The sequence below is a fragment of the Rhopilema esculentum genome, chromosome 12 (assembly GCF_057945365.1).
Source record: "Rhopilema esculentum isolate cy_ngs chromosome 12, ASM5794536v1, whole genome shotgun sequence".
NCBI classification, from domain to species: domain Eukaryota; kingdom Metazoa; phylum Cnidaria; class Scyphozoa; order Rhizostomeae; family Rhizostomatidae; genus Rhopilema; species Rhopilema esculentum.
Genome location: NC_142826.1, coordinates 3020390 through 3047133, shown reverse-complemented (window position 1 = coordinate 3047133; position 26744 = coordinate 3020390). Strand labels below are relative to the sequence as shown.

General features: G+C 35.6%; 1 protein-coding gene across 1 annotated transcript; it reads left to right on the top strand.

Moving 5' to 3' along the window:
* Positions 1–382: 382 nt before the first annotated feature.
* LOC135681237 (rab3 GTPase-activating protein catalytic subunit) lies at positions 383–25486 on the top strand. The gene is made up of 26 exons (XM_065195584.2): positions 383–469; positions 1210–1262; positions 1627–1702; positions 1974–2069; positions 2806–2953; positions 3617–3704; positions 5732–5851; positions 6519–6684; positions 7094–7272; positions 8221–8289; positions 9881–10047; positions 11005–11165; positions 11934–12032; positions 15316–15406; positions 16663–16744; positions 17470–17524; positions 17934–18329; positions 18864–19001; positions 19681–19819; positions 20257–20381; positions 20723–20857; positions 21465–21561; positions 22344–22444; positions 23093–23314; positions 24548–24598; positions 25115–25486. Exons 1-26 carry the CDS (start codon positions 449–451, stop codon positions 25304–25306), a joined length of 3267 nt encoding a protein of 1088 aa, XP_065051656.2. The 5' UTR covers positions 383–448; the 3' UTR covers positions 25307–25486.
* Positions 25487–26744: the final 1258 nt, after the last annotated feature.

Here is a 26744-nt window from a genome sequence, read left to right as displayed (position 1 = left end):
GACGAAATGCAAAATTGATCCTGCCAAGAACTAGGGGGACGTGTCCCCCCAGTCCCCCCCCCCCCCCCGTGGCGCCGCTACTGGCAGGACTTTATTTTGTGCTCAACTCATCGTTAAATCTTAATAGAAGCTTCTGAATAGTGCGCTGTACTTTTTAAAAGTGTTGTGGAGGCGAGAAGGGACTTAAATGCACGAGGTCCCGCATAATGCGCTATTTTACCACAAGAAGACTTCAGGTAGAAGAAGCTTTTGTGAAAGGTTTATACATCAATTATGCAAAACATCACTTCTCTATCAGTAAACACCTGATTAATTATCATATTTGCTGAAGCGATTGTTAAAGGTTCCCTGCGTTGTTTGTTCCTTGATCGCAACGTACGATGATATCTGGGCAGCGTTGAAAACCAAACCTGTCGCTGCGAAGGTGCACTACAAAACGTAAACGAACATGGCGGACGACAGTGATAGTGTGAGTTTCCATTTGCGATAACTAAGTGTGCAATTATACTTCGTATTTTCTGATAATAATGATAAGCATTCACCATCATGGAAGAAATTAGCAGTTTAAAAGCATGAAGTCATTATTTTTTGTCATTCAGACTCAATCAATCTGTGATGAAATAGGAAGTTTTTGGGGTCACCTACACAGAGCTGCTTTACAGTTTTATTTCGGTGAAGAAATCCGCGTCAACTTTATTCCTAGACCATTAGTTGACTTAGCATTAGCAATGCCACACCATTGTAGACAATAAATATGTTTTATTTGTTAGATGCAATCACGTATTCATTTAATTACGAATGACTAGAGACCCAGCGTTCTTGGAGTTTGAGTTTTCTTGCCACACAGGTTTTAGCCCAAGTTTATCCTGAAAAAGATGGCTTGCCAATAGATCTGTTGCGCAAAGTTCATATCTATCGGCATATCAACCAGGCACTATTGCAGATAAAACTGTTTTTTTAGATAGGACTGTGCTTGCCACATCTGGCTAGAGTCTAGATTGATCAATAATGTCAGCTCCACAGTGACGCTCATGGATTTGCTATTTCTCAATATTTGAAAGCACTTTCTGAGATATCATTAGACTAGAATTGTTTCATACATGTTCTTGATACTAGACATATCATATTGATTTCCCGTGGCGTAAAAGATTAGTAAACCAACATCCCACCAAAGTACACTTTTGTTAAAGGTTTCATTGCTATTTTTAGGAGCCAGAAGTCTTTGAGATAACAGATTTCACTACAGCTTCAGACTGGGAAAGGTTTTTGATGCAATTTTTTGTTTTCAATCTTAGACTTTATTGTTATCAGTTGCATGTTTACAATTCTGTGACTGATTTGTAATTTTATCTTCTTGTCTTGTATGGAATGAAAATTTTAAGAACAATATTTACCTAATGAAGCCAAATATTGTACCTGAAATTAAGGTTGTCATGATGTTTTTGGCCTATGAAATAATTTTCCTACAGACAAAAGAAGCCAAAGAGTATTCTGTTGAATACCAAGGGAATCACAAAAGAAATAATCGCATGGACCAACTTATGGAAAGATAAACCCACTTGTTTGAAGAATTTATACACGATACAACCTTAGCACATGTGACATAAAACTTATCTTTTTGATAAGGTTCATTGCAAAATTAGAAGATATCATTTGCTCATGGGATCTTGACAAAAGTCACAAAGAAGATACAGTTAGCAAGGTAAATCTTATGTGTTGATGATATGATGTTTAAATGTAGATTATTTTAGATAGTAGTGATTGTGTCAATCTTTCCTACCATTGAAGTCAATATTCAACTGCAAAAATTTAATTTTCCATCATTTCTTAACAGCCAGACATGTTAAAGAATTTTTTAAGCTTTGCTAGTTTGATTGAATTGATAATGCAAATTTCATATGTCCAGAAACAATTAAGACCAGTGCACTGACTAGCAATGTTTTTGTGAAAATTTTAAAAGGTTTTTTTTCTAGAAAAAATCTAGGCATTCAACTGGCACACATGAGAAAGAGCAAGGTCTGGGACTTGTATCTTCAAGTAAAAAGGGAACGCAGGAAGGAAGTCAAGTGGTAATGAAATTTTTTTTTTTTAGAAAGAGATGTATCAAATAAACAAAACTGACTATTTTATTCTCTAAAAATCTCCAAGGTACTAAAAAAGTTGTGATATAAAACTTTGCCTGGGTGCCCAACTGAAGGCATCCCTAGTTCAAATATACTGTATGCATCCCAGAAGGTCCACTCCATTGATTTGAATGAAGAGGTTAGATTAGGCTATAAGGTTTTTGTGCTGACCTACCAAACACTGTAATGTTTTTTAATGTTGGAATAGATAATGGCAGTATTTATAGATCATTGTGTCAGCTTTTCAGGTTTTATATTTGCATATTTCTTCAGCATTTCAGCTAGTCTTAAGCCAATAAAACTCACTCCAAAAATGTGTTTTGTATTTTGCATCTTTTTGGATTTGAGTGCTGTTTATATCAATTATATACTTCATTTAAACCAGAATATACTGTTTGATGTAAACAATCAATTATGCAGAGATTTGCTATTCCATCTCTAAAATTTTAGGAAATTACTGAATCAGACCCTCAAGAAAATTTACATGATTTGAATTTTTTATCAGTTATGATCTGTTGAAAATGCAAATTTTTTTGGTAGTAATGACCAGTTTCTGCACCCAATGCAAAATCTGATTTGAATTGCTTGTCACTTTCTGGAATGGGCTTTTAGCTTTTAAGGAAATCCGTGAGATTTCTAGATTTTGCTGTTATTGTTAATTTTGCTTTTTGCTTCATTGCAGAGTCATGAAGGGGATTGGAACATATGTACAAATCATTTACCATTTGCAAATTTCAATTTTACTATTACTTACCACTCATTAGTATCACAAGAAGGCAAAAACAAGGAAGCAAATAACTCCAGCAAAAAAGTTAAAGAAGCAAATGAAGGTAAAAGTTTGGTTTTGTTATTTTGAAATATTTAATCTTTTTTCACATTTTCATAAAATTTTACAAAGCAAACACACTACAAGATGATGCCACAGGGAGCATGGAAATACATAACAACCCTGTGACTGTTACATGACACATATTTACTTAAAATTAGAATTACATTTAATTTACAAATTTCATGTTACAGATTACTCATAGCAAATAAAATTACATTGACAAAACAAAACAAAAATGAGGAACAAAACAAAACAAAAGTACATAGGAGAGAAGATTTATGAGATGAATCTAATCTTTTGATGTTGTATATGAAATTAGTCACAAGGTTTCTGTTTATACTATTTTAAAATGCTGGTAACCAGAGAAAACATGTGTTGATGTTGTACATGAGATGAGACTCAAAGTTTCTGCGTTTTGCTTTGATAAAATGCTGGTTACTAGAGAAAGTATGCTATACAAGTATCAATTTTTTATCTATTAATACAGAAATAATTTTTTAAAGCCATCTTTTGATTAAGGACACAAACATCAACAATTGCATCCCAGATATTTCCTGTTTGTCTAGATATCAAATTTTCAATAGATATCAAAGCCCCTTTCCAGCAATTTTTTTATTTTGTTTTTAAGTTTTTAAGAAGGATATATTATCTGTCTTCTTTGTAGATTCACACGACCATCCACCTACTTCTATGATGGACATGTTTGATTTTGAATTTGATTTTCCTCCACGAGCACACTGCCTGGCAAGATGGTAAGTTTCTCAAACTATAATTTGTCATTATATTTGCATCTGCTAGCTATGGTTAGAAATTAATTTTAATATGTTTATAGCAGCAGCTGATACTAAAATAACATTGCGAAAATATGTTTGTAGAAGCAAAATGAGTCAAAATCATGTCACATATTGTTTTATACACTGTGCTACCAAAGTGTTTTCTCTAAATAATTTATATGTTAAACGAGGTGTTACTCAGTGTCTTGACTCTAACATATTACTTTCTTAGGTGCTTATTTTTATGTCACCGCAAAAATTTTCAATTTATAACTCAAAAACGTTATTTAAAACATGAAAATGCCTTTTCTCACAGTTGACCTTGCCTTCTGCCTGTGGTATTTATTTTTAAGTAGATCAAGAAGCAAAAGTAACAACTCTAATCCATAATTAAATTTTCATGAAATAGAAAGACATAGAAATTGACTCAGTCATTTGTTCTGAAATAGATATGCCATTATTTTAACTTTGACAAGGTATTGTTGGCTTCCAAGCTGCAACTGACCATAGTTGATTCCCTTTTGTGTAGAGTTAAACCAGTTTCAAATTAGACAGTCTAATACTTAATGTGACCAGCTGCTCTTATCACCAAAATATATTCAATACGCATCTTAAAAATATATGTATGAGTTATATAATTATCATAATTTATCATAATTTTCATAGTTATCATAATTTCAATATAAGCTCACTTCCATCACGATTCACAAGAGTACATGATCAGTTTCGAATTTAATTGCGAATACGATATAGGAAAAGTTTGTTTACAATTTTAAAAGTCAGTTCTCATAAAAAAAATTTTTAAATATTTGCTAAAGATGTTTCTTGAAGCTTTTTTGGCCTATTTAAACAGTTTATAAAGGTTTTTTGTCAAGATTTTAGCCACCGAAACGAAATAATTGACTTACAAAAAGCAGCTAGAAATATGTAATGTCTTATCGCAGAGATGGATAAAGCTAGCATGCAGAGATGGAAGAGTTGCAAAATATCATGCTTACTTTTTATAGATCGATACCTGCTCCATGGAAATATGTTCCAGATTGAAATTAAACAAATTTTCTTGTTTTGTTTCCCGAATGTATCAGTGTCCCACGAACTAATTTGTAAAAACCTACCATGTTTTAGTGGTATGTTGGCTGACTCCCTAAAACCAGGCTGTTCTTTGTTGTTTTGACAGCATTTGGCTTGCATGAAGATGTGTAGTGCAATGGTTTCTTTTTTAAGCAAAAATGATAAAATTAAAATGTCCATAATTTTTGCATTTTATTGCTCTTGGTTCATTTTTGAAGATTTTGTCAAAAGATTATTATCACTAAATCAAGAAGTCATTGTCGCCTTAGCCTGCGTGCAGACTTTAAAAATAGAGAAAATTGTGAGGTCTGCGCAATGGCGCAGATTTTCTTGTATCCACTTAGTTCACAAGACCATTGCCTTATGCAAAACTCTTTGTCTCTGGAACCAATAAGATGTCTTTCCATGATATAAGGAACGAATCATAATTTGGGGGTGTCTTTGCATGCTAGTCATTGAATCAGTTTGATCATGCAAGATATATCATTGTTCTGTTGGTATCCCACCGAGCGCTTTTGCGTACAAATTATTAAAATTCAATTCGAGGCCATTGTGCCAATGATAAAAGACTATGGAAAAAGACGATCCTCGAAGAAATGCTGACGTACGTGATACATGAAAATAAGCGCCGTTGCGCAGACCTTACAATTGCCTATATTTGTAAAGTCTGCACGCAGGCTATGATCGCCTGTATTTTGTTTTTGTTTGGAAGGTCATGGTCCGCCAACTGGCCGGATACATTCTGGACGGGAAAGTAGCTTGATTTCTGTATAAAATACGGCCCTACTTGAAAGTTTTATTTCGAGAGTAGCAATATATCTCTATGATTATGCTTAACATGATTAGGCCTTGCTTTATGTTTATGTTATTTCCCATTAATCCTTAGTTAGTATGTATGACAAACCATTGCTGTTTATTGACACACTTTTTTATAGGAATGGCGTCAAGGCCTTTTTGGTGCTGTCTCCTAGCAATCCACACGAAGAAATCAACACTGAATCGAGGTCGAAGCTCCTTCTCAGCTCTGTCGCTGTCGCTCTCTCAAATACGAATTGGTATGATCCATAATATTCTCTCTACTTCATTTTTTCTTTCGCTAAAAATCAAAATATTTAATGGTTGATTTATGGATAGGTTTCTACAAGATTTATATTCTGATTATGAAGCAAAGTAGACTATATTGCTGGACGGATAGTTATGTTCATATTTTAAAACTTTTTTAAAAACAACCAGTAATTCTATTTTATTTCATTAACGTCAACTTCATATCCAATAAACCCAGTTTGTTGTTTGTTAGGAAAATCCAATAAATGCATAAATTAAACTCCTGGCCGAAACCATCAATTATTGCGTAGTTGTTAAGATAACATAATGAAATTTGAGCTCGTTTTAGCCTCGGGATATCTTTCACTATAAAATGGCTTGTGTGTGTCATCATGAGAAAAATATAATGCCATATTTCCAGATTTTTATTGTATAATATGAAACCTGTAATCATGTGTCGTAGTACAATCCTTGATAAGAAATGGATTCTTTTTGTGTTTCTTTATAACATAATATCAAGTTTTTGCCTACTGTGTTCTGGTTTCTTGCAGAATTCGATTTAGCCATTAGCAATATTGATAACAAATGAATCCAGTGAATAACAAATGAGTTTAGTGACAATTTATACAAATAATTCTGTATTTTTTATAATTATTTGCATGTTGTCTCTTGTTCCAGTGATACTCCTGTATTCGTGCAAGTTCAACAAAGATGGCGTCGTCTCTATTTTGGCATTTGTATGGGTAACGGATTTAGAGTCAGTTATGAAATGGCTCATATGAAAAAAACTCCTCAACAGTGTCAGAATTTGACCGGACTCTTAGATGTTTTCAAATCAAAGCTGGTAAGTTGTTTTCAGCAATTTCTTGCTACCTTTTAATGTAATTTTGCAGCAAATAAAATTTTATGATATTATGGCGTTTGGCTTTTGGTGTATGAAAAATTTTGAGTTATCCTCGGAAACTGCCATATCCATTAGTCAAACAATAGGCCTTCGGAGGAAACTCAAATTGTACGAAAATGACCTAGACTCCCGCAATCGTTTGCAAGGCAAATTCTCAAACCCTCCACCCAAAATTATTCTGCATATTCTGTAGTCTAAATCTGTCTCGACCACTGTGTGAGAACCTGTTAAAACAGTAATCTTCATTATATTGTTTTGTATGTATCATCATCATATTATTCGTTATTTGCTAAATATCTAGGGTAAAATACAGCCTATACCATTTGAAAGTTGTTTTGTCTTTCCACAGGCGGTTCCTTCTAGTTTGTTAACGCCAGTGACTATTTCAGTGCGGTTTACTTATATACTGGGTTGGAACGAAGAAGAATGGGTCCAAGACCCTCCTGATTTTGAATCTGGGTTTGGAGCTGAGGTCGGTTACTTGATTCTGTCAAGGCTGCCTTTCGGACCATTGCAGGATCCTATTAGGTACCGTATTTTGGCTGTCTGCGATTCTTCAGTATCCTTAGATATTTCTAACATGTTATGTATTTAGATCAATGAAGTATCCAGAAATACAAGTAGTCTAAATGTATGAGTTGTTTGAAATGATTTAAGGGAAATACTCCAGAGCTCACGCATATCGCGAGCAATGCTATGATAGTCCCAGGCCCCAGCCATCTTTGAATGGGATGATGAATATTACCAAACTGCGTGATTTGCACAAATGTAGTTTTGTGTAGTTCAAATGTACAAAGGAACACTTAAAGTTCAATTAACAGTTACAGATGTACACTGAAAATTGTATTTGCCTAACTCTTCCTGTCAATCTCACAGAAACAAATAAACTTAGCATTAAAAAATCATTCCTTGACAACTGCAGTTATAAATTAAAGAGCCAAATGCACGTTGCGATTAAAAAAAGCTGTTTAATGAGCTTAATTTGTGGTGCTTCACTTTGCTATTATTTTGCTTTGGAGCTATAAAAATATAGCAGACGATTGTTAACAGATTGTGTACTGTCGGTTGTTAAAATAACTGTTTAATAAATGTACAACTTTTAAGATGACTAAAACTACCCACATATACTGCTTAGCATGAAGACATCCTACATCCAAAGTTGTGGCGTTTTTACTTTGATAGCAGAGGTTAGATATGAACTGCCAGATCTTGACACTTGCGTCCATCATTTTCGGAATTAGTTAGTCTTTTGACTCATGCTGGTATCAGTTAGTAAGAGTATCGCTAAATTTTATTTTTTAAATATTTCACACACGTTTCTCTTCATTATTGTCCGGCATTTGAGTATTAGTTATCGTCAGAAATCAGGCACAGCTACTCTTGTGTAGAGAATAGAACTTTCTTTCGATCCTTTACAACCCCGCTTAGCATATGCAGTTGCATGAAGTCAACTTCGATTGTTTTCTCCACTTTCAGTGAGTTGCATCTAGCGACCTCTTGGCCATGGCTGACAGAAGAGACATTTGTTGATGATTCTGATTTTTCGTAAGTTTACTCAAAACTGTTATCTATCTTTATATTATATATATACTTATCATTATTATATATATTATTATATATATCCTTTCTCTGCCATGTAACACAAAAACATTGATATACAACTCTGTCATTAATATGACTTAATTTGTTCGATATAAATGTATCTGTTCCACTGAACGGTATGTTATTTTCTTAGTACCATTTTCCTAGAGCAGAGTGACCAAAACAATGTAGATAAAACTTTGTTCTTCTTAGCAAAAGAAATGATGAAAATTCCTTTTTTTCAAATTGCAGTTATTTGCATGACACTAATATATTTCCCAGTGAAGATATTATAGAGTTCTTTTGACAACTTGAAATGGCAGTTACTGATGATACCGTTTGGCGTTTTGGATTCAAATCAGTTTTTCTAAAAATTTCCTATAAAACACTTCTTTTTTGAAGCAGCCAAATCTGGAATAACGTTCTTGCCGAAATAGTAAATGCAAACAATGTAGATATCTTAAAAAGACGTGTAGAGTAATGTTCATCCCATGTTCCTGGTGATTATGCATCCAGTATGCACGCAATCTAGGATACATTTCTTGGGTATATACTTAGTTTATTTTAACAACACATTCTATTTTATATTTCGTTCTGTTATGTTTTATTTTGTTATGTAAGTAAGTTAGTAAAAGAAAACTACCCAAGATAATTCACTATAGAATATGGTTGAAACTTTTCAGTAAAAGAAAAGCAAAATATAGTAAAATTTCACACATAAGAAGTTAAATTTGTCTGTTTTGTCTTGAAAGATTTTCCTTCAGTGACTTGCTTTTGGTAATTAAGGTTTCATGCTGTTGGAAAATGTTTGCTTCCTAAGTTTTATTTTGGAGTATCAAGCCATAATTACCTCAAAACCTTACCTTATTACCTCAAAGCTCTCAAATCTTTTGGTTTGTGCATGCTATATATTTTCGATTCCAATTGAGAAGGTTGGAGCTTGAGCAGAATCATTATTTAGAAGTTGATAATAATTTTACTGATTAGATGAATCACAATACTTGAATTCAAAATTTGTATTACTCAGATGATGATATTTTGTTGAAAGTTTAAGAATGCAGAGTGCCTTGAAAAAAGCAAAAATGTATTGCCTAAAAGATTTTTCGTCTTGGCAGCTTTTTCGTTTTTATGTAGATCGATTCCAAAACTGCTAGATGGAAAGACGCCCGGTCGCAAAAATCCGCCATTGTGAATAAGTTTGTTTGCTCTCTTGGACTCCAGTGGTAATTTTTCTTTAGGCACGCGGCAGTGATTGGACAACTATACCGGTCTTATGCTTGCGTTTTTCTGATTGCCTATTCAGATCCAAACCTGGGTATATATTTTTCATAATGTTCTTTCGGACCCCTATTCTGACGTTTTATGCTCTAAAGAGTGTCAGACGAAAAAGCTTTTAGCCAATATGTTATAAAATTTTTGCTTTGCTCAAAGCCATTTTCAAGTTCTGTACTGCCATAAAACTGTTAACACAAAGTGCCTTATCTTTCGTTCTTATATGTTGGTTTCCCTGTGTGTAAGCTGTATCTTTATTGCCATTTTCGTGGTTTGATTTCAGGGACCTCAATCCTGTAGAAGCACCAAGATGGTCCATCAGGGCCCGGTCGGCAGAGAACTGCACGTCACTCCTGCACGATCATCTTCAATCTTTCCTTAAAATTTGCAAGAGTTCTGAGTCAACACAACAGATCATTCGAAGTCTGTCTAAAGATGAATTAGAATTAGGTGAGTTTTTATCAACTGTTTGTCAGCAGCGGAAAAATTGTGATTCTTTCGATATTTTGTTAAATATTTCCGCTTTTTGCAGCCTTGTAAGTTTGTTGTACGCATATCTTTCATTATGATATGCGTGAAACATAAGTAAAATTATGAGATTTTCACATTATATAGATCTTGAATTTGATCAGTATCTTTGGCTGTACGAAGGACCACGATAATAAAGTTATCGTCTCTTGACGGTCAGAAGGTTTAGTGTTCTACCCTACAACTTTGATTTCCAGTCTAATGAGTTGTCTGGTCGGCCGGATCATAACTCGTTTTTACATTTGTTTGTCGATAGTAAATGGTATGTCACCAGCCGGTTTCCTGTGGAAAACTCTCCCCCAACATCGAATCTCACAGGTTCCAGAGCTGATCTTCAGTGGGAATAGCACATTTGATAGCGCATTTGACGAGAGGAGGACTAGCTCAATGTGTAGATTAACCGTAGGCCACTAGCCCATTCTCGTAGTTTGAAGAAACGAGGCGATGAAGAAACCGATGTGAAGGAAAGAGGTCCTTTTTTATGAAAAATATGAAAATTTTGCTTGAACAAAAAATGATTCAAATATATATTCAAATCAAAAGGTTGCCTTGCTTGCTCATTGACTCTAAAGTACTGTCATATGTTTTGATGCAGTTTCAATGAAAGGCTCTTGGTAAACCGGCATGCTTTGCGACCTTGTTTTCAAAACGGGCCTAATATCATACTGCATGAAAATACCAAATACTGTCCATTTCTCCTCACATAAAAATGCCGCTACAGCAAGGCATGCCGATTGCGTAAGTGCCTTTAAGCAATTTTTGTTTAGACACCATCACTATCACAAACACAAGGTGGCTGTTTGTTTCTGTTAGAAGTGAAAGTGATCGTATGTTTAATTATGTTATTGTGTTTAATTATGCTTAATTATGTCATTGCAGATAGTTATGGGGATATCACTCAAGCACTCGACAAACTTGCAGAACCTAAAAAACGTTTATCACAAACCAAATTATCTTCTTCGACAAGAGTTGCGAAGCGGGAACAAATGAAATTGAGAGAGTCTCCCTTACCAGAAGATTTGTTGAATAAAATTTTAATGGTACTGTAATTTGAATGACATTTGTCTCAAAAAAATGATGATTTAGAAAATAGATTCTTGTCTGTCAACTTTAACAGATGTTATTGATTTACATGTTCCTTGAAGAGATTAAGCGGATCCTGGTAATATAAAGATAATTTATTTTATGACAGGTCACCTTTTTGTAGATACGGCAATCTGTACTCACACATCTGGTGATTCTCCATCATTTGTTGAATATATGGGCGAGCAAATGACAACCTGTCCATAATATAACCTCGCCAACGAAGTTAAATCTGATTAGCACTGGAAAAGTAATTGTGCTTTTCAAAGAAGAAGAACGAGCATTATTTCATCATAGTCATAAGAAAGCTTTCGTTATAACTATCTATTATTGTACCACTTGCACTTTTTTCTTTTCTCGTATAATCTAAATTACTGTTATCGCTGTACATGTGTTTATGTTCACAGCAGGATGATTATAAGCTGCAACTCCTTGGTAAATGCTCAATGCGATTATTTAGTCTATGTCCTTGGTGCTAACCCTTGGTAAAATAACTCTAACATCATATTGAGCCTTAAACTCAGAATTGTAACTTAAAACTGTCCTGTTTTATTCACCAAAACATCTTTTTCTAGATCTATAGTTTCGGTATTTTGATACGGATTAAAGATGTATCCCTTGTAAGCATAAGTAATTTTTGCAGATTCCATACACGTTGGCTAACTAATTTACCTAGCTCTATATTGTTTCCATTGAATAACCACCCGCTGCCCTCTTTTCCTCAGCATTTGTTTCCCGACTCTCACGAAGATATGGAACATGCGGAGGAAAGACAACGGCTTCTTGCGGAGGAGCAAAAACAAATAGAGGAAGATGAGAAAAAGGTAATCTTGGTCTAACGAAAAGATGACAGGGTCAGTGATAGCACGGCAATTAATGTATACCTTGGGGGAACTGTTTTAAGAGTTGACGTGAAATTTTCCTCTTCTCCGTAAACTTTACTTGCAAGGCAAATATCTACTTTTGCCTTAAGATTGAATTAAAATTTAATTCTAATCTCTGAATCGTTATATTGTTGCTAAACCCTATTTTGCTTTCGTTGCTTAGAGTATGGCCTAGATCTTATCAGCAGCGGAGAGTAAACAGCTAAGAGGCCCTTCACATGAGATATTTCAGGCTGGTTTGAAACTCACGCTGGCCTCAGTTAAATTCGGTGTTTGGTCAAACCCCTTCGAGTGTTCACATGATTAGGGTGAATTGAAACTCGCGCTGCCCTGAGATTCAATTTTTTAAACCGGTTTGAATTTTCAAGCCGGCGTGAAAAATTCATGTGAACACGATTTTTTTCAAATTGGGGGGGGGGGGGGACTGAACTTGTCAAATCAAAACTTTATGGTCCCAAGATTTGCGCTAGGTTCACGAAACCTTCCCTTTGACATTCTAAAGTTCATTGGCCATTCCCCTGGTAGTATAACATCCCGCATATATGTCCATCATTTCTCTGTGCGTCCAGTGTTTTTCCAATCTCATCCCTTCCTTATAAACCTATTCCTGAATTGCTTGTAAAATCCCTAAATTGCTTGATAAACTTCCTGTTACAGCGCCTGATCCTTGAATTTGTGAAAACGTAGCATTCATCAATTCATTCCAACCGATTTTAAATATCCATGTGAACGCGAGAGAAATTGGCAAACCCGAACTAAACTCAGGCCGGTGTGAGTTTCAAACCGGTCTGAAATTTCTCATGTGAAGGACCTCTAAATTAGGGGCACCCCGCCATCTGGCGTTTGTCATGCAACTGTCCTTCGAACTGAACCATTAACCAAAATTCTGATAAGAATGATTTCTGGGTTAGTAAAGATGCAAAATTTGCAGTATCAATATTTACTAGGCGTTTTTGTGCAAAAAAGAACTAATACGGTTCAGTTCCTCATTTTTAACCATTATGTGCCCTACATACGATAACTGGTGATGTGGTTCCAGGCCTACCATCATCACTTGGACGTGTTTCATCGGCAAATTTAGAAAAAGACCCCAATATTCTCTGACTAGCTACTGAGCAATCCTTGCACAATATTCTCTGACTAGCTACTGAGCAATCCTGGCACCCTTAATTGTCATTGCTCTTGCCCCCTAAATTGTGCGAATAATCACCTTCCCACGTCACTGGAGCATGATTTTGACAAAAGGTGTATGAAAATCAGTGCTCTTTGTTGTGTTTGATTATCAGCAGATGCAGTTTTGCCGGGAGAACCGATCTGATTGAAAGTAGGCATTGATGTGATGATTGATGTGAAATTCGCCTTTTTAGACACTTTCACATACAGTTTCCACAGTGGTTTACAGTTAACTGCAAACAGGAATATAGTACCATCCTCTGACGGAAAATTTGATACAGATGCAGTATTTTTACTGGCAACTACATAAGTTTACACATAAAAAACTATAGGCCCCTGTCGCTTTCTCTTATTTTAAAACCAAAAGATTTTATTGGATATGAGTAAATTGGATAAGTGCTAACTTCATCAACGCTTATCGACCACATAGCCACGAACACGCCTGCCACGAACACGCCTGAAAACGTGGTTGCATCTGGCGTCTATTACTTTAAGCGATCACTATCTTGTTTATGTAACTAGAAAATTTATGGGCTTCACAAACGTCAGTCTAAAACTATAGCCACTAGAAAAATGAAAACTTTCGACAGTGTCAATTTCCTTTCGGATCTAGGCCAGATCGACTGGGACAGTATCGTCAATTCAAGTCAAGATATTAATGAGGCAGTCAACAAGTGGTCATATCTATTCTCATTAGTTATTGAAAAACACGCCCCACTAACAGAGCTTAAAGTTTCTGATAAGTACTCCCCATGGTTGACTAAGGAGTTTAAAGCCCTTGCTCGTACAAGGGATGAGCTTAAGATTATGGCCATCAAGAAGAACTCTTCAATGTTAATGGCCTCATACCGACACGTGCGTAACCGAGTCAATAATCTCAACAAAAATTTGAAACGGAAATACTTTTCCAAAAAGAAGCCCTTGAAAAGGGAAATCTTACAGAAACTTGGAAAACGCTCAATCTTTTGCTAAAAGAACAAATGATAAAAAACAAACCAATGTAGAATCCCTTAATGTTGATGGGGAGGTCATTACTGAGAATTCAGATATCGCTAGGTCTATGAACGAATTTCCCTGTTGTGTGGGAAGAAATCTTGTTATTAAGATACCACAGCAACCCAACCCACTTTTGTCTGGAGAGTACAGAATAAATGAATCAACTGAGCAACCGACTGAATTTAAATTTCATCCTGTAGATAAAACTACTATTAATAGAGCTCATAAACGAAACAAAATACCTCGGAGTCGTGATTGATAATTGCCTTACCTGGGAAGGTCACATTAGCGCGCTATAAAAGAAGATCTCCAGAGCAATTGGTCTATTGAAGTATGCGCGAAATTTTGTTCAAACTGGCACTTTGATAAATTTATATAGAAGCATCATAGAGCAACATTTCAGCTACTGTTGCTCCGTCTGGGGCTCTTGTGGTGCTTCACAGCTAGACGTGCTTCAAAAGTTACATAATAAAGCCGCCAGAATAGTAACAAATAGCCCTTTTGATGCATCTGCAGCTCCTTTGCCCCAGAGACTTGGCTGACCATCTGTACAAAAGCTAATATATAAGGAAACAGGTTCTATGGTTTACAAATCTCTTAACTCTCTTGCACCTAAATATCTCAGTGACCTATTCGTGAGATTATCCGGGGTGCATCTAAGTGATTCAAGAAACTCTAAAACAGACCTTGCAATACCCATGTTGAGAACTGGCAGTGGCCGGAAGTCCTTTGCGTATCGTGGGGCCAGTCTCTGGAACAGTCTCGATTTGTACACAAAAATGGCTCCCTCAATCAATGCCTTCAGGTCCAAACTCAAGGAAAAATAATCCTTTTTTATATATTGAGGTGTATTGTTGTAAATTTATACATCTTTGATTTAGCCATATTCCGCTCTTTTTATTGTAAATTTTATAGTATACAACTTTTTTATTTTGTTGGTAGTTTTTGCAGGGCCAATTGTAAGACAGTATTTAGACTGAATTTGTACCCTGGGTAAATAATTTTTAAATGAAATGAAAATGAATCTAAGTTAATATTGTCAATTTGTTTTCAGGACAGATTCAGGACCATGAAGTCAGCTCCGGAGAAGAGTTTGGTCAGTCTCCTCACGATCTGCCTTTGCATGGTAAACCATAGTTATGGAGGTAAGCCTTTTGTCTCTCAATCTACTGACAAATACTGTAAAATATCAAAAGACTTTATAGGACCATCAATAGTAGTTCAATAGGACTGTTTTGCCGGACTTCTTCACTTCGAGCTAATACAAAGATGTGTGTTATTTTTGCTAGTGTTTTCGTAAGAAATCATTCTGATCATGTCAGGTTAAGTTAGGTCAGGTCAAAGAATGACTCTGTGTTGGTGCAGACATTTCCTCAATTCTCTTATCGAGCTGAGTAACTTCCACCCTTTGCTTCGCAATATAGCATCCTATTAATACTACATTTGATTTTACTCTGATCATATTCTGCTAACAACAATCAATACCACTAAGTCATAGCTCCATATCTATATATGCAATCAATTTCACTACGACAAGCATTTTTTCAAATGGATGAAGTATAGGCTTTATGATTTGGAAAAATATTTTTAATTTGTTCATCAAAAATTACCTTGAATTTTTATTTAGAGAATTATAGAATTGAACTTGCTGTTAATGATGTTAGGCCACTTCCCCTTTTAGTTTGTTTGCAGGCAAAGCTTAGTTGCATCTCAATAGAAGCATCCTTCAGTTAACAATACGTTTTATAGATAGTACTGGTCGCTTTGAATAAAGTATTTCGCCACCTCCCCCCCCCCCCCTAGTAAGCCAACAATTATTTAGTTAAATAACACATGTAAAGTCTGTCTCAAATTATATATGAGGTGAGATCTTTGATAACGCAAAATTACTGCAGCAAACATCTTGTTTGCTGTTTTTCGCTAACATTTTTCGCCTGATATCTAATTTGAAAGAGTGTGTAGTGTTGTTTGTTTTTTCCTTTGGTAATTCATATGTAAGTTGTCTTAGTTTTTCGTGATGCCACGGAGTAGTCAAAGTATTTTGCACCCAGTGGTACCGTCCCTGTAGTGTCGTTAGGTATTTTGTAGGTAGTGTAACTAGTAAAATTGTATTGTAAATTTTTATTGGAATGTAAAAAGAGCTTAGTTTTAACCCTTCAAGAATAAGTATACATGTGATACAGTTTCTATTGTCTGGTTTTCTTTTTCAGTTTCCATAATCTGCCCTTGAACTGCAGTAGACTTTTTCACTCCATCCCATTTGACTTCGTAAAGTTTGGATATCATGAATTTTTGAACGAACATGTAGAGCACTTTGAGCCCAAAATACTATTCTGTTGACTTTGTTTGTAGCTTACTGTTTTATTATCGAAAAGAAAGTAATCCTTTAATAATTTTCTAGGTGTGAATGCCTTTGCTCATCTATGGCACGAATTTGTTCTTGAAATGAGATACAGATATGAAAACAACATTCAGATTCCAAGGTAAATACCTCAATTTTAGTCAATTTACTCTTTTTGGAAGATCTGCCAAGTCCAATGACCCAAATTATCTGCCATGTTTTTTGCTGTCACTTAATTTTAACTAATCGTTTCAAATGTTTTTAGTTAGATATAATCCAAACAATAATTCCACCTAGCAGTTTTGGAATCTATCTACATAAGCACGGAAAAACCGCTACTGTGTAGACAAAAGGAGTTCGTCTTCACCTTAGGACTCCATTGGTAACATTCTCAATAGGCAAGCGGCACTGATTGGTCAACCTATACTGTCATGTGCTCGTTTTTTCTGATTGGCCTATTTCGATCCACAACTGGGTATATATATATATTTCCTAGCGTAGAGTTTTCGATCTATGTTCTGACGTTTTAAACTCTGAAGAGTGTCAGACGAAAAGCTTTAGTTTACTAAATGTTTGCTTTTTTCAAAGCCATTTACAAGTTTTGTACCACCAGAAGATTGTTTGCAAACAATAATTGTAATATACATAGGCTGCAGTATGTTTCAGGTATCATTTGACACTCTGATTTTGGAATAATTAATCGGTAACATCGAGTTAGATGTGAACACAGTTTATAGCCAATTGAAGAAAATATCTAATCGATGATCCAAAAATTTCAAAGTTTTTCGAAACAATTTACTTGTTATCATTTGAATTTGAGTTTTTGAGACTTAAAAGTTACATCAACTTTTTACTGTTTTGCACTAGAATCGCACTTGGATCACCAAATCTTAATTACTGCTTGATTCATCAGAAATTACAGGTATGTCTTTGGTATATCTTTAACTGACAAGCCCTTCCCCGGTATTGCCGTATTAAAAATAATCCGCCTACGAGTGGAAACGACAACGTGATCAAAAGTGGGTGACCTACAGCCTTGTGTTTTTCCTAAAAAATTTTGACGATTAGAAGATGAATTTTAGACCATTGGTAATTATTTATCTAATTAAAGGCTCTGCATAAATTTTTTCGATTATGTAATTGCTGAATATTTCCCTTCCTCACCCTGTACACGAAAGTACGCTTTTATGGGACCTACGCTTTTCCCCTTCCGAGCATACTTAGGTTATGGGTGCCCCCACCCCACACCCCCTTAAATTATATATTTTCTGCAAAACACGAGGTGCTATACATTCCTGATATTAAATTGCAATCATATTTTAACCATGCAGATGTTAAATTACTGCATAGAGAGGAAAAAAGAGCTGTATGAGCGGTCATCAAAGCCTACAAGCACAACATCATTAACGTCTTTAAAAACCCAGTCGAAGACTGATCCAGTCGTGGAGTCAACGGAGCCAGAGACCACTCTGCAAAAGACCTCATGGAAAGTTGAGGCAAATGAAAGTGATAGTGAAGACGAGTTCTTTGAAGCTGTTGAAGAGCAGGCTTCTAAGAACTCAAACGAAGAAGAGCAATCGCAATCACAAAATGACAGTCCATCCGGATCCTTCATCAGCCTGACCAAATCAGCTAGTGATGTTTCCTTTGAGAGGATAGGGGTTTCAAAAGAAACAGAAATGAAACTTCTAGAAACTGACGAGCCACTTTGTATACCCATAACACAGGTAAATATGATTTTCGCATGAAGGAAGTTTTGTTTTGCAGTACTTTGTTTTGACTTTTATTTTGTTATCTTATACATGATTATTGATTTCCTGCAAAGACTAGGCTCATGTTTGCAAAAAAATTTAAATTAAGAAAATGACACAAAGCTCGTTAGAAATTCATCCTCTTTTTAGCATTCTTAGGTTATGCCAGGAATTCAAAGTTTACAGGACTGTAAAGTCAGAACCAATCAGTTAATTATTCACCCTCATCTTTAATGTCAGCATTCAAGTTTCATGCCCTTTTGAAGGTATTTACAGACCAAATGTTTTACCACGATTGCTTTGCCAAGCAGTTGCTCATGGTTGTCAGATGGTTTCTGAACTAAATGTCACATATTATTCGATATTTAGAATTTGGTATGTTCATAATACGATTGACAATCGTGAAATATTTCCAATAAAACTTTTACGACGGCACTTAATTGATTTGCTTTCTTTAATATTGACAATATTTCCAATAAATTTTTTAAATCTGTCACTTTTTATTTGTAGGAGCCACCCCCAGTCACAGAAGACATAATAGAAGAACAGACAGAGATAATTTTGAAATTAGGAAGGTCAGAAGGTGGTTCAAAGTATTTAGCTCAAATGCAGAGTGGCTCACTTTTCTCAGACGTTCAAGCTTTTAAGGTTAGAAGCTTAACTGACGTATGTTTGTTGTAGTCTCTAACTTGGGTTGATCTTGGGTTGTAGTGATCTGTATTATAATCAAAGAGACAAATATTGTTTTTAGTTCTTTAATTAGACAAAGTCATGTTATTATTGTCATGCTATCAGGGTTATTGTCAATGCATCTATGTAAATCTTTTAAAGAAAGATACATATACTGAATCCTCTAATGAACTGGCTGCGTGTAAGATACATCGTCGCATCTGATGTGGACAGGGCTACCTGTGGGTGACTCAAACCAAAACCTTTTATATTTATAATTATGCAGATTCTTTAATAATAAAGTATCATTTTTAAGTCGTATTGTGCAGTCTCATACCAATAGACGTAGAAAGCATTTTATGTGTGGGGGAGGTGCACATGTAGGCAAACGGTTCATCTCCATGAACTGCAAATAGGCAGTTTTGCTCTCTTTATAGCCCCGTATCCCCGTCTAACCAGTTGCTACATCTATGCTCTTCCTATATCGCGCAGTCAATCTTGTATAGAGGAGTCAATCGCATTAAGCACGTCAATGTACACCCGTTTGATAAATGCAAGCATTTGGTATTTTACTGGTACTCGTGTGCTTCTAAATTCTTTGATTGTGCATTCTTTAAAAGGTCAGATTCTTCAGAAATTTTGATTTCTTCTCCTTTAGGCTGCCAATCCTGGCTGCATTTTCGAGGATTTCGTGAGGTGGTATTCACCTAATGACTGGATAGCTGGACCGGAGACACAGCAAGAAAAAGAAGATCTTGCCAAAATGAAAGCTTCTGTTTTGAAAAAAAATGAACGAGGTAATCATTTATACCTTGAATGGAGATTTATCATCTTGATTTCCAAGTGACTTACATTTGTCGTTTTTTGTTATAATGGTAAACTAAACTACATTTTCTTATAATCTGCCCATGTGATATAAAGCTTCAAAAACTTTAACTATTCGGTTCAAGTAGCTAGACCAAATCAAATGCGGTTTGGTTCTCTCTCTCTCTCTCTCTCTCTCTCTCTCTCTCTCTCTCTCTCTCTCTCTCTCTCTCTCTCTCTCTCTCTCTCTCTCTCTCTCTCTCTCTCTCTCTCTCTCTCTCTCTCTCTCTCTCTCTCTCTCTCTCTCTCTCTCTCTCTCTCTCTCTCTCTCTCTCTCTCTCTCTCTCTCTCTCCCTCTTATTTATGACAAATTAATTTGAAATTACTATTAATTGCTTTTCACACTATTCTTCTTTATTTTTGTTTGAAGCTGAATTAGAAGCGGTTGTTGGAACAGAAGCGATTGATGGCTGGGATCTAGATGCAGATGAAAAAATTACTGATGAAGATATAATGGAAGTGGATGTCGATGCTGCTGAAGCTGAAAAACCGAAGGTAAGCACCTAAAGAAGTCATTTCTACGTTCTTTTTCTGCAAAAACAGATAGAAATTTGTCCGTTTTTTCAAATTTTTATCCGAGAGGATAAGTTGTTGAATTAAGTTTTCTAAGTCTTTCCTTTTTCAGTCTCAATTAAGTCTCATTTGGAATTGAAGCAAAAAATACGATCTTTCCCTTGATTATTTATCTACATCTACTACAAATCCGATCTACAGAAACGATGTTTTCTTGTTTTTAACTTTTCGATTGCATTTACTCACGCAAGTTCTTCATATTGCATAAATCATTTTATGTTTGACCAATATCACGAATAAATTATATATATTGTTTATTTCAGTGGGCAAACGAAGGGCACTTGAGTGTTCGCATGCAAATTCCAGGAAATATTTGGCTTGACACGTGGCATTCCGCGAAACCTGTCCCAGTGAGACGGCAGAAAAGGCTATTTGATGACACAAAAGAAGCAGAAAAGGTTGATATTATTTTTAAAAAAAAAACCCTTTCCAAACAGCTTTCCTTGCTTTCTCAAATCTAATTGCATCGAGCTTTCATTGTTGGAGTAGCTCCTGGATAACAAGGTTGCATCTCAATACAGTTGCCTCTCACCACAGTGGGTAGAAACGTACTGCCTCCAAAAGTGGCACAGTGGGGGACTGAGGGGAAACGCCCCCTTTACTTTCTGGAAGAAAAGATTTTGTATTTCGTCAAAATTTGATAAGAAAATATCGGGGAAGGGGTTATATTTTGGCATTGTATTTACTTGGACGTGGTGTTTTTATTTTAAAACTGCCTTTATGTAAGCAAACATTAGTCATGGCTTTCACAACTGGGAAAATCAGCATTCTCCCATGCAAAAAGGGCGTTTTTTACAGTTCCTACCTCTATCTGTTGTGTCCTCCAGTCTCTTCATTAAGCGTGGACGTGGTCCAAGAAGGGCGTGGACCACATTTTTGTCCCTCCCCCTAATGCTTAATCGCTAGTTTCACCTCTAACTGGCTCGTGCATCACCATGAGTACTTAAAATCAACAAAAATCCACATCCCTATTTGAATTGTAAAATGTTAATCTTTCTTTTGCAGGTCCTTCACTTTCTTGCCAATCTGAAACCTGCAGAAATCGCCATGTATTTGTTTCCAGTCAGTGTTCACACTGCAATTGGTAGAATTTTGCTTGAAAGTAAGTTATTTCACTTTCCGTTCTAGATATTTTAAAAATCAAAAGCAGGAAGCTGAAAAAACAATGTAGTCTCCCCCCCCCCCCACCACTCAATTGGCTCCAAAAGAAAATCGTACATTCGTTCGCGTAGAAAGTTTTTTGTGGACGAAGGTCTTCAAAATTTTCTAGAAGTGTAATTTGATGCTTGCGATAAGTCAGTTGAGAGACAGATTTGATTTGTCCTATCTTTACTCCAATTGCACTCGATAAGGAGTCTTTAGCTAGGCTGAGATATATGTTTCTTTATCAGACCAATTACACAAGGCGCATAAAGCGTTAGATGGCTTGGGTAAAATCAAGCTCATTCGTTACCAATCTATCTATTAGGAAACAAACAGAGAAGCCTCTATTAGCGAATAGACAATTTTTTGCTATCTTAGTTTATTCTGTGTCATTGGTTGGCTTTGAAACAAGATTTGTCCAATTTGAACGCATAGATTGAGTGCATTTGAGTCCAGTCTGGTTCATAGATTTTAGGGGTATCTTAACGTTTAGAGGCATTCTGAAAATACCTTTTTGTAGCGTCATCGCTATAGAACTATTTTTCCGAGTGGAAGTAATTGCTATCCGATATCTGCACCCGACTACTAAGATATAATTACTCGAGTATTAATGTGACGAACACTCATTGGTGATATTTTTAATGAACCTTGTATGTGCTATTTCTAATTATATCAAGATTATCATATTAATATAATTTTTTTAAACTGATAAGATCTATATTTATATTCGATTAATTGTAGATGAAAGCTCCAGGCACCGGATCTCAAATATTGTCACACAAGTAATCCATGAAACAGCACGTTTGGGATTGCCCAAAAAAGATAACATTTCGAAAATGATGGTGAGTCACCGCTTTTGATAACAAGCTTCTTTTCCGTTAAAACAAATAGCTAAAGCCTCATTGATAATAAGTATTATAAACGCTCTAGATTCAGCTTTATCTGAGTTTTATATACCCAGCTCTGTTTATGTGACAACGAGCTATGTACAGTAAGGTGTAAACCGATTGCCCTTATTCTTCGTGCATCACAAGACTACATCAATGATGGTTGTATTTTCAGGCTTGTTTTTGTTTAGAAAAGTAATTCACGTGCTCAGCCGTTTGTGTTTGCAGAAGCTCTAAATTTAAAGGACGCATTGTTGCGTCATTAATCGATCGAAATCGAGACCGATGATGAAAACTCCGAAGCAAAAGGAGGTCAGCTCATAATGCATGGCAAGGTTATGACCAAAGACTGTCAGATTTTGAGAAAAATATGACTGTTTAGGAGGAATACAGTTTGACAGTACCGACAAAAAGGAGTGATGTATAGATTAGACGGAAAAAATGTTTACATTATTTAAGTAAGTTGAGTAAAGAACGATTGATTTCTAGGATTCATACCGATGCTGCTCGATGCCTTATTATTCCCCTAGGAATTTGCTATCATTTTGTATTTGCAAGCTTGACCCCTTTATTTGTGATTCAGTAAATATTTTATTCCCGCAGGGAATTTCAAGACAGCTACAAATAGCGGAACTAGCTATATCCAGGATTCAGTTCCTAGAAAAAAAATTTAAAACTCTAAGTGGGAAGAAAGACGATGAAGCTCTAGACGATGATATCCAGGAGTTTGTTTCACAATTATTGTCTACACCAGATGTCATTATAAATGGAGGACCGAGAGGAAAAATCGGAAAATTGATTGCAAAACACATCGAAAACAATCAGGTAAGCGACACTCTCAATCTATTGTGACTTTCACGGATTGTTTGAAATTTAGTATTGATCCAGCAATGGATTTTCTTTTCAGACAGTTTCCTTGAGATTCTTGTTAGAAAAGTAAAAGTAAGCGAGGAGAAAAAGATGGAAGAGGGCTAAAATGATAGGGCAGGGAAGGATTAGGTGCGCAGCTAGGAACAAAAAGATGATGCCAGCTTATTGTTGCTCAGAAAAGGAGGTTTTTTTGTTATTATTTGTAATTTTCTAGTACAAGTCTAATGGAATACCAAATCTGTTGGCAACGATTATTTTTCAGAAATTTACTAGAAGTATTTTGAATTCATATACAGTATAAAGCTGTGTTTCCAGGAGATAGTTTCCATTTGAAAGCACAACAATTTTGGTACCCCTAGGCCAGGCGTTTCCACGGGACCGGAAAGAACGGTTCCATTTGGAACTGCTAACTGTACCCAAATGAGTCTAATAACGAATTAGATCCTATAAAAACCGTGCTTGTGGAAACGGGTTGAACGATTCCAACTGGACACGGATGACAACGAGGATCTTGAAAAATCCTCTCTTTCCTCCTCGCTAACTGGGTACTGTTTTATCAATAGGGCAGTCAAATCTTTTGCAGTGAACAATTCTCTCCCAGTTATTTCCATCAGCAAACTTTTCAGTTTTGTAGTTGAGGGTTGTCTAAGAAGAAGAGCTGTTCTTCTCCCGTCCATCTAAAAAAATAACTAGCTGGCCAAGCTGATTGCTTTTCGATTATTGCTTTGGCCTAAATTAATGAAGCTTGAAGAAAAGAAATTGGGGCAATTTGCCATTTTGTCAGAATCAGTTTCAAATGGAAGCGTTCTCGTGGAAACGTAACGCCTAACCGTACCCACTTTGATAAGTTCCAAACGGAAGCATTCCAAGCGGTCCCGTGGAAACCTAGCCAAAGATACCTATAGATGCCTCTAGATGCCTCTAGATACCCCCTTGATGCCCCTAGATACATTTATCGCTAAATACCCCCTAAATGCCGGTAGATTATTGATAATGATTCTTTATAACAATATTTTATTTTTTTGGTATGAAAGATTCAGATCTACTCACTTGCGAATATGTAAGCAGGTCGCAAATATACTGTAAATGGGAAAATTAATTTACTTTTACTGGTTCAATGTTGGTTAAGTTTGAAAATGCACTGTTTTGTAGCTTCTTAACTAAGGTTAATGTTCATTTTTATTACAGCAAAAATTTGAAGAAGAACCTTCACACGATCAAGAAACAAGTCTTTCTGATGTAAGTCTTTTTTGTTTATTGATTACAATATTTGACAATTGTGAAATTGTTTTTTGTTTTTGTTTCAAAATCAAGGCCTGGTTTCAAGAGGAAAGGCTGCCAGACATCGCGAACGTTTCTAGCATTCCATCGGGATTTTCGTAGGTTATATGGTTGTAAGGCATGGAAATTCACATTTTCACGATGCAAAAACTGAGCATGAACAACCGAAGACAATAAAAATTGATGTTTTGATTACACAAAGTTTGGAAAATTCGAAAATTTTTGCATGCTTGATCCAAATTATATACGGGGAAAAGAGATGCATAAGTAAAAACCAATGCCGAATGTATCATTTATTATCTTTTTTCACGTAAACCCACCATCATTAATGTTATTTGGACTTTGCGGAAATGCCACGGCAAATTTTGCCTAAAATTGAAATGATTTATCAACCATGCTCCTAGGCTGATAATAACTTCTGCCATGCTTCTAAGCTGAAAGAATTTTTGTTTTGTAATTCATTTTTTGATGTAGGGGAAGAAAGCACACCACAGGCCACGAAAATTGTCATTTCCTGCCCCAGCCGGGCGAGAGTATATTCTGCGGACCACTGTTCGAAAACCGAGGGACTCTTCTCGACCGTCACCTCAACGAATGTTTGCTGTAATAACCCCAGATGAGTTTAGACTGGCTGGAGCATTCACTAGGGACACTGCATTTATTTAAAACCAGTGTGGCCCCAGCATAGGAATTATTTAAAATTTTATGATGAGTTGAAAAGACTGTCTGGAATTAACGGATGGGCATAGAAGAATTTAGATATTAAAATAATAAAAGTATCAAAACCATCCTTAAGAATTTATTTTAAAGTGCCTGTGACATGATTTTCGTACTTTTGGGTTTATATATCTATTCTTATGTAAAAAGGCCTGTTATTTTTATTTCTGAGGTTAGTTTTTACGTTTCGTGAGAAATGAAGAAGTTATTGGCGATCTTCTACGCCAAAATTCGCCATCTTGGTTTTCAGAATGAGTAGACAGTGACGTCACGGGAAGGACCCTGTCGCCTCCTCCTTCGAGATTTTGTATCGTAGTCAATGAGGGAAATCTAACAGGTCCAAGATCAGCGATATTTCCAGAGAAAGTAGTGGCAGCAAGGATAAGATTTTTGAAGGTAGCGCTTACATTGTTATAATAACGAGTTCCTCCCATGACGTCACAAGAGAAGGGCAAATGATGATAAAGCGACTTGGCTAAGCCGCACTATTTTGCTTAATTTCAATATCAAAACGCTTTTATTTAAAAAAAAATTCAGATTTACTATAAGAGCAATGCAACGATACAATTGAGAGAATAAAAGAAATCATGTCACAGGCACTTTGATTTTATTGTAATTAAAATATCATATATTTTTTTGCATAAACGTATCGATAATAATCTGTAGATACTTAATCAGAAAACGAAGAAGTAGAAGGTCTTTTGCTTTTGGAAACAGTTGGTCTCTCTTTATTACTAGAATTGAGAAGATTGGATAGTCTTATTAAAATAAAAATTTCGAAATAGCACAAAAAAGAAGTGAGTAGAATATTGCATAGTAATTGGAGAGAAAATAAGACAGGGGGCAGTCGACGGTCATACCCGATCGAAATTTTGATCCGCCGATCGGGGTGACCAAAATTCAATGTAACGAAGATCACTTATTTTTGTAAGCCTATAGCCTTACTTTTTAACTAAAATTTTATGTAACCAAAACCCCTTTTTTAAAAAGCCTATAGCCTTATTTTTTGACCAAACTTTTATGTAACCAAAACCCCTTATTTTACGAAGCCTATAGCCTTACTTTTTGACCAAAATTTTATGTAACCAAAACCCCTTTTTTTACTAAGCCTTTAGCCTTACTTTTTGACCAAAATTCGATATAACCAAAACCCCTTTTTTTACTAAGCCTATAGCCTTACTTTTTGACCAAAATTCGATATAACCAAAACCCCCTATTTTACTAAGTCTATAGCCTTACTTTTTGACCAAAATTTTATGTAACCAAAACCCCTTATTTTACTAAGCCTATAGCCTTACTTTTTGACCAAAATTCGATATAACCAAAACCCTTTTTTTACTAAGCCTATAGCCTTACTTTGTGACCAAAATTCGATAAAACCAAATCC

Bases quoted from the DNA above. Each gene is read 5' to 3' on its own strand.
- LOC135681237 (XM_065195584.2), top strand. From the start codon at position 449: ATGGCGGACGACAGTGATAGT. The intron at 3,705-5,731 runs GTAAGTTTCTCA...ACTTTTTTATAG, and splicing joins GCACACTGCCTGGCAAGATG to GAATGGCGTCAAGGCCTTTT. The intron at 24,599-25,114 runs GTAAGTCTTTTT...TTTTTGATGTAG, and splicing joins AAGAAACAAGTCTTTCTGAT to GGGAAGAAAGCACACCACAG.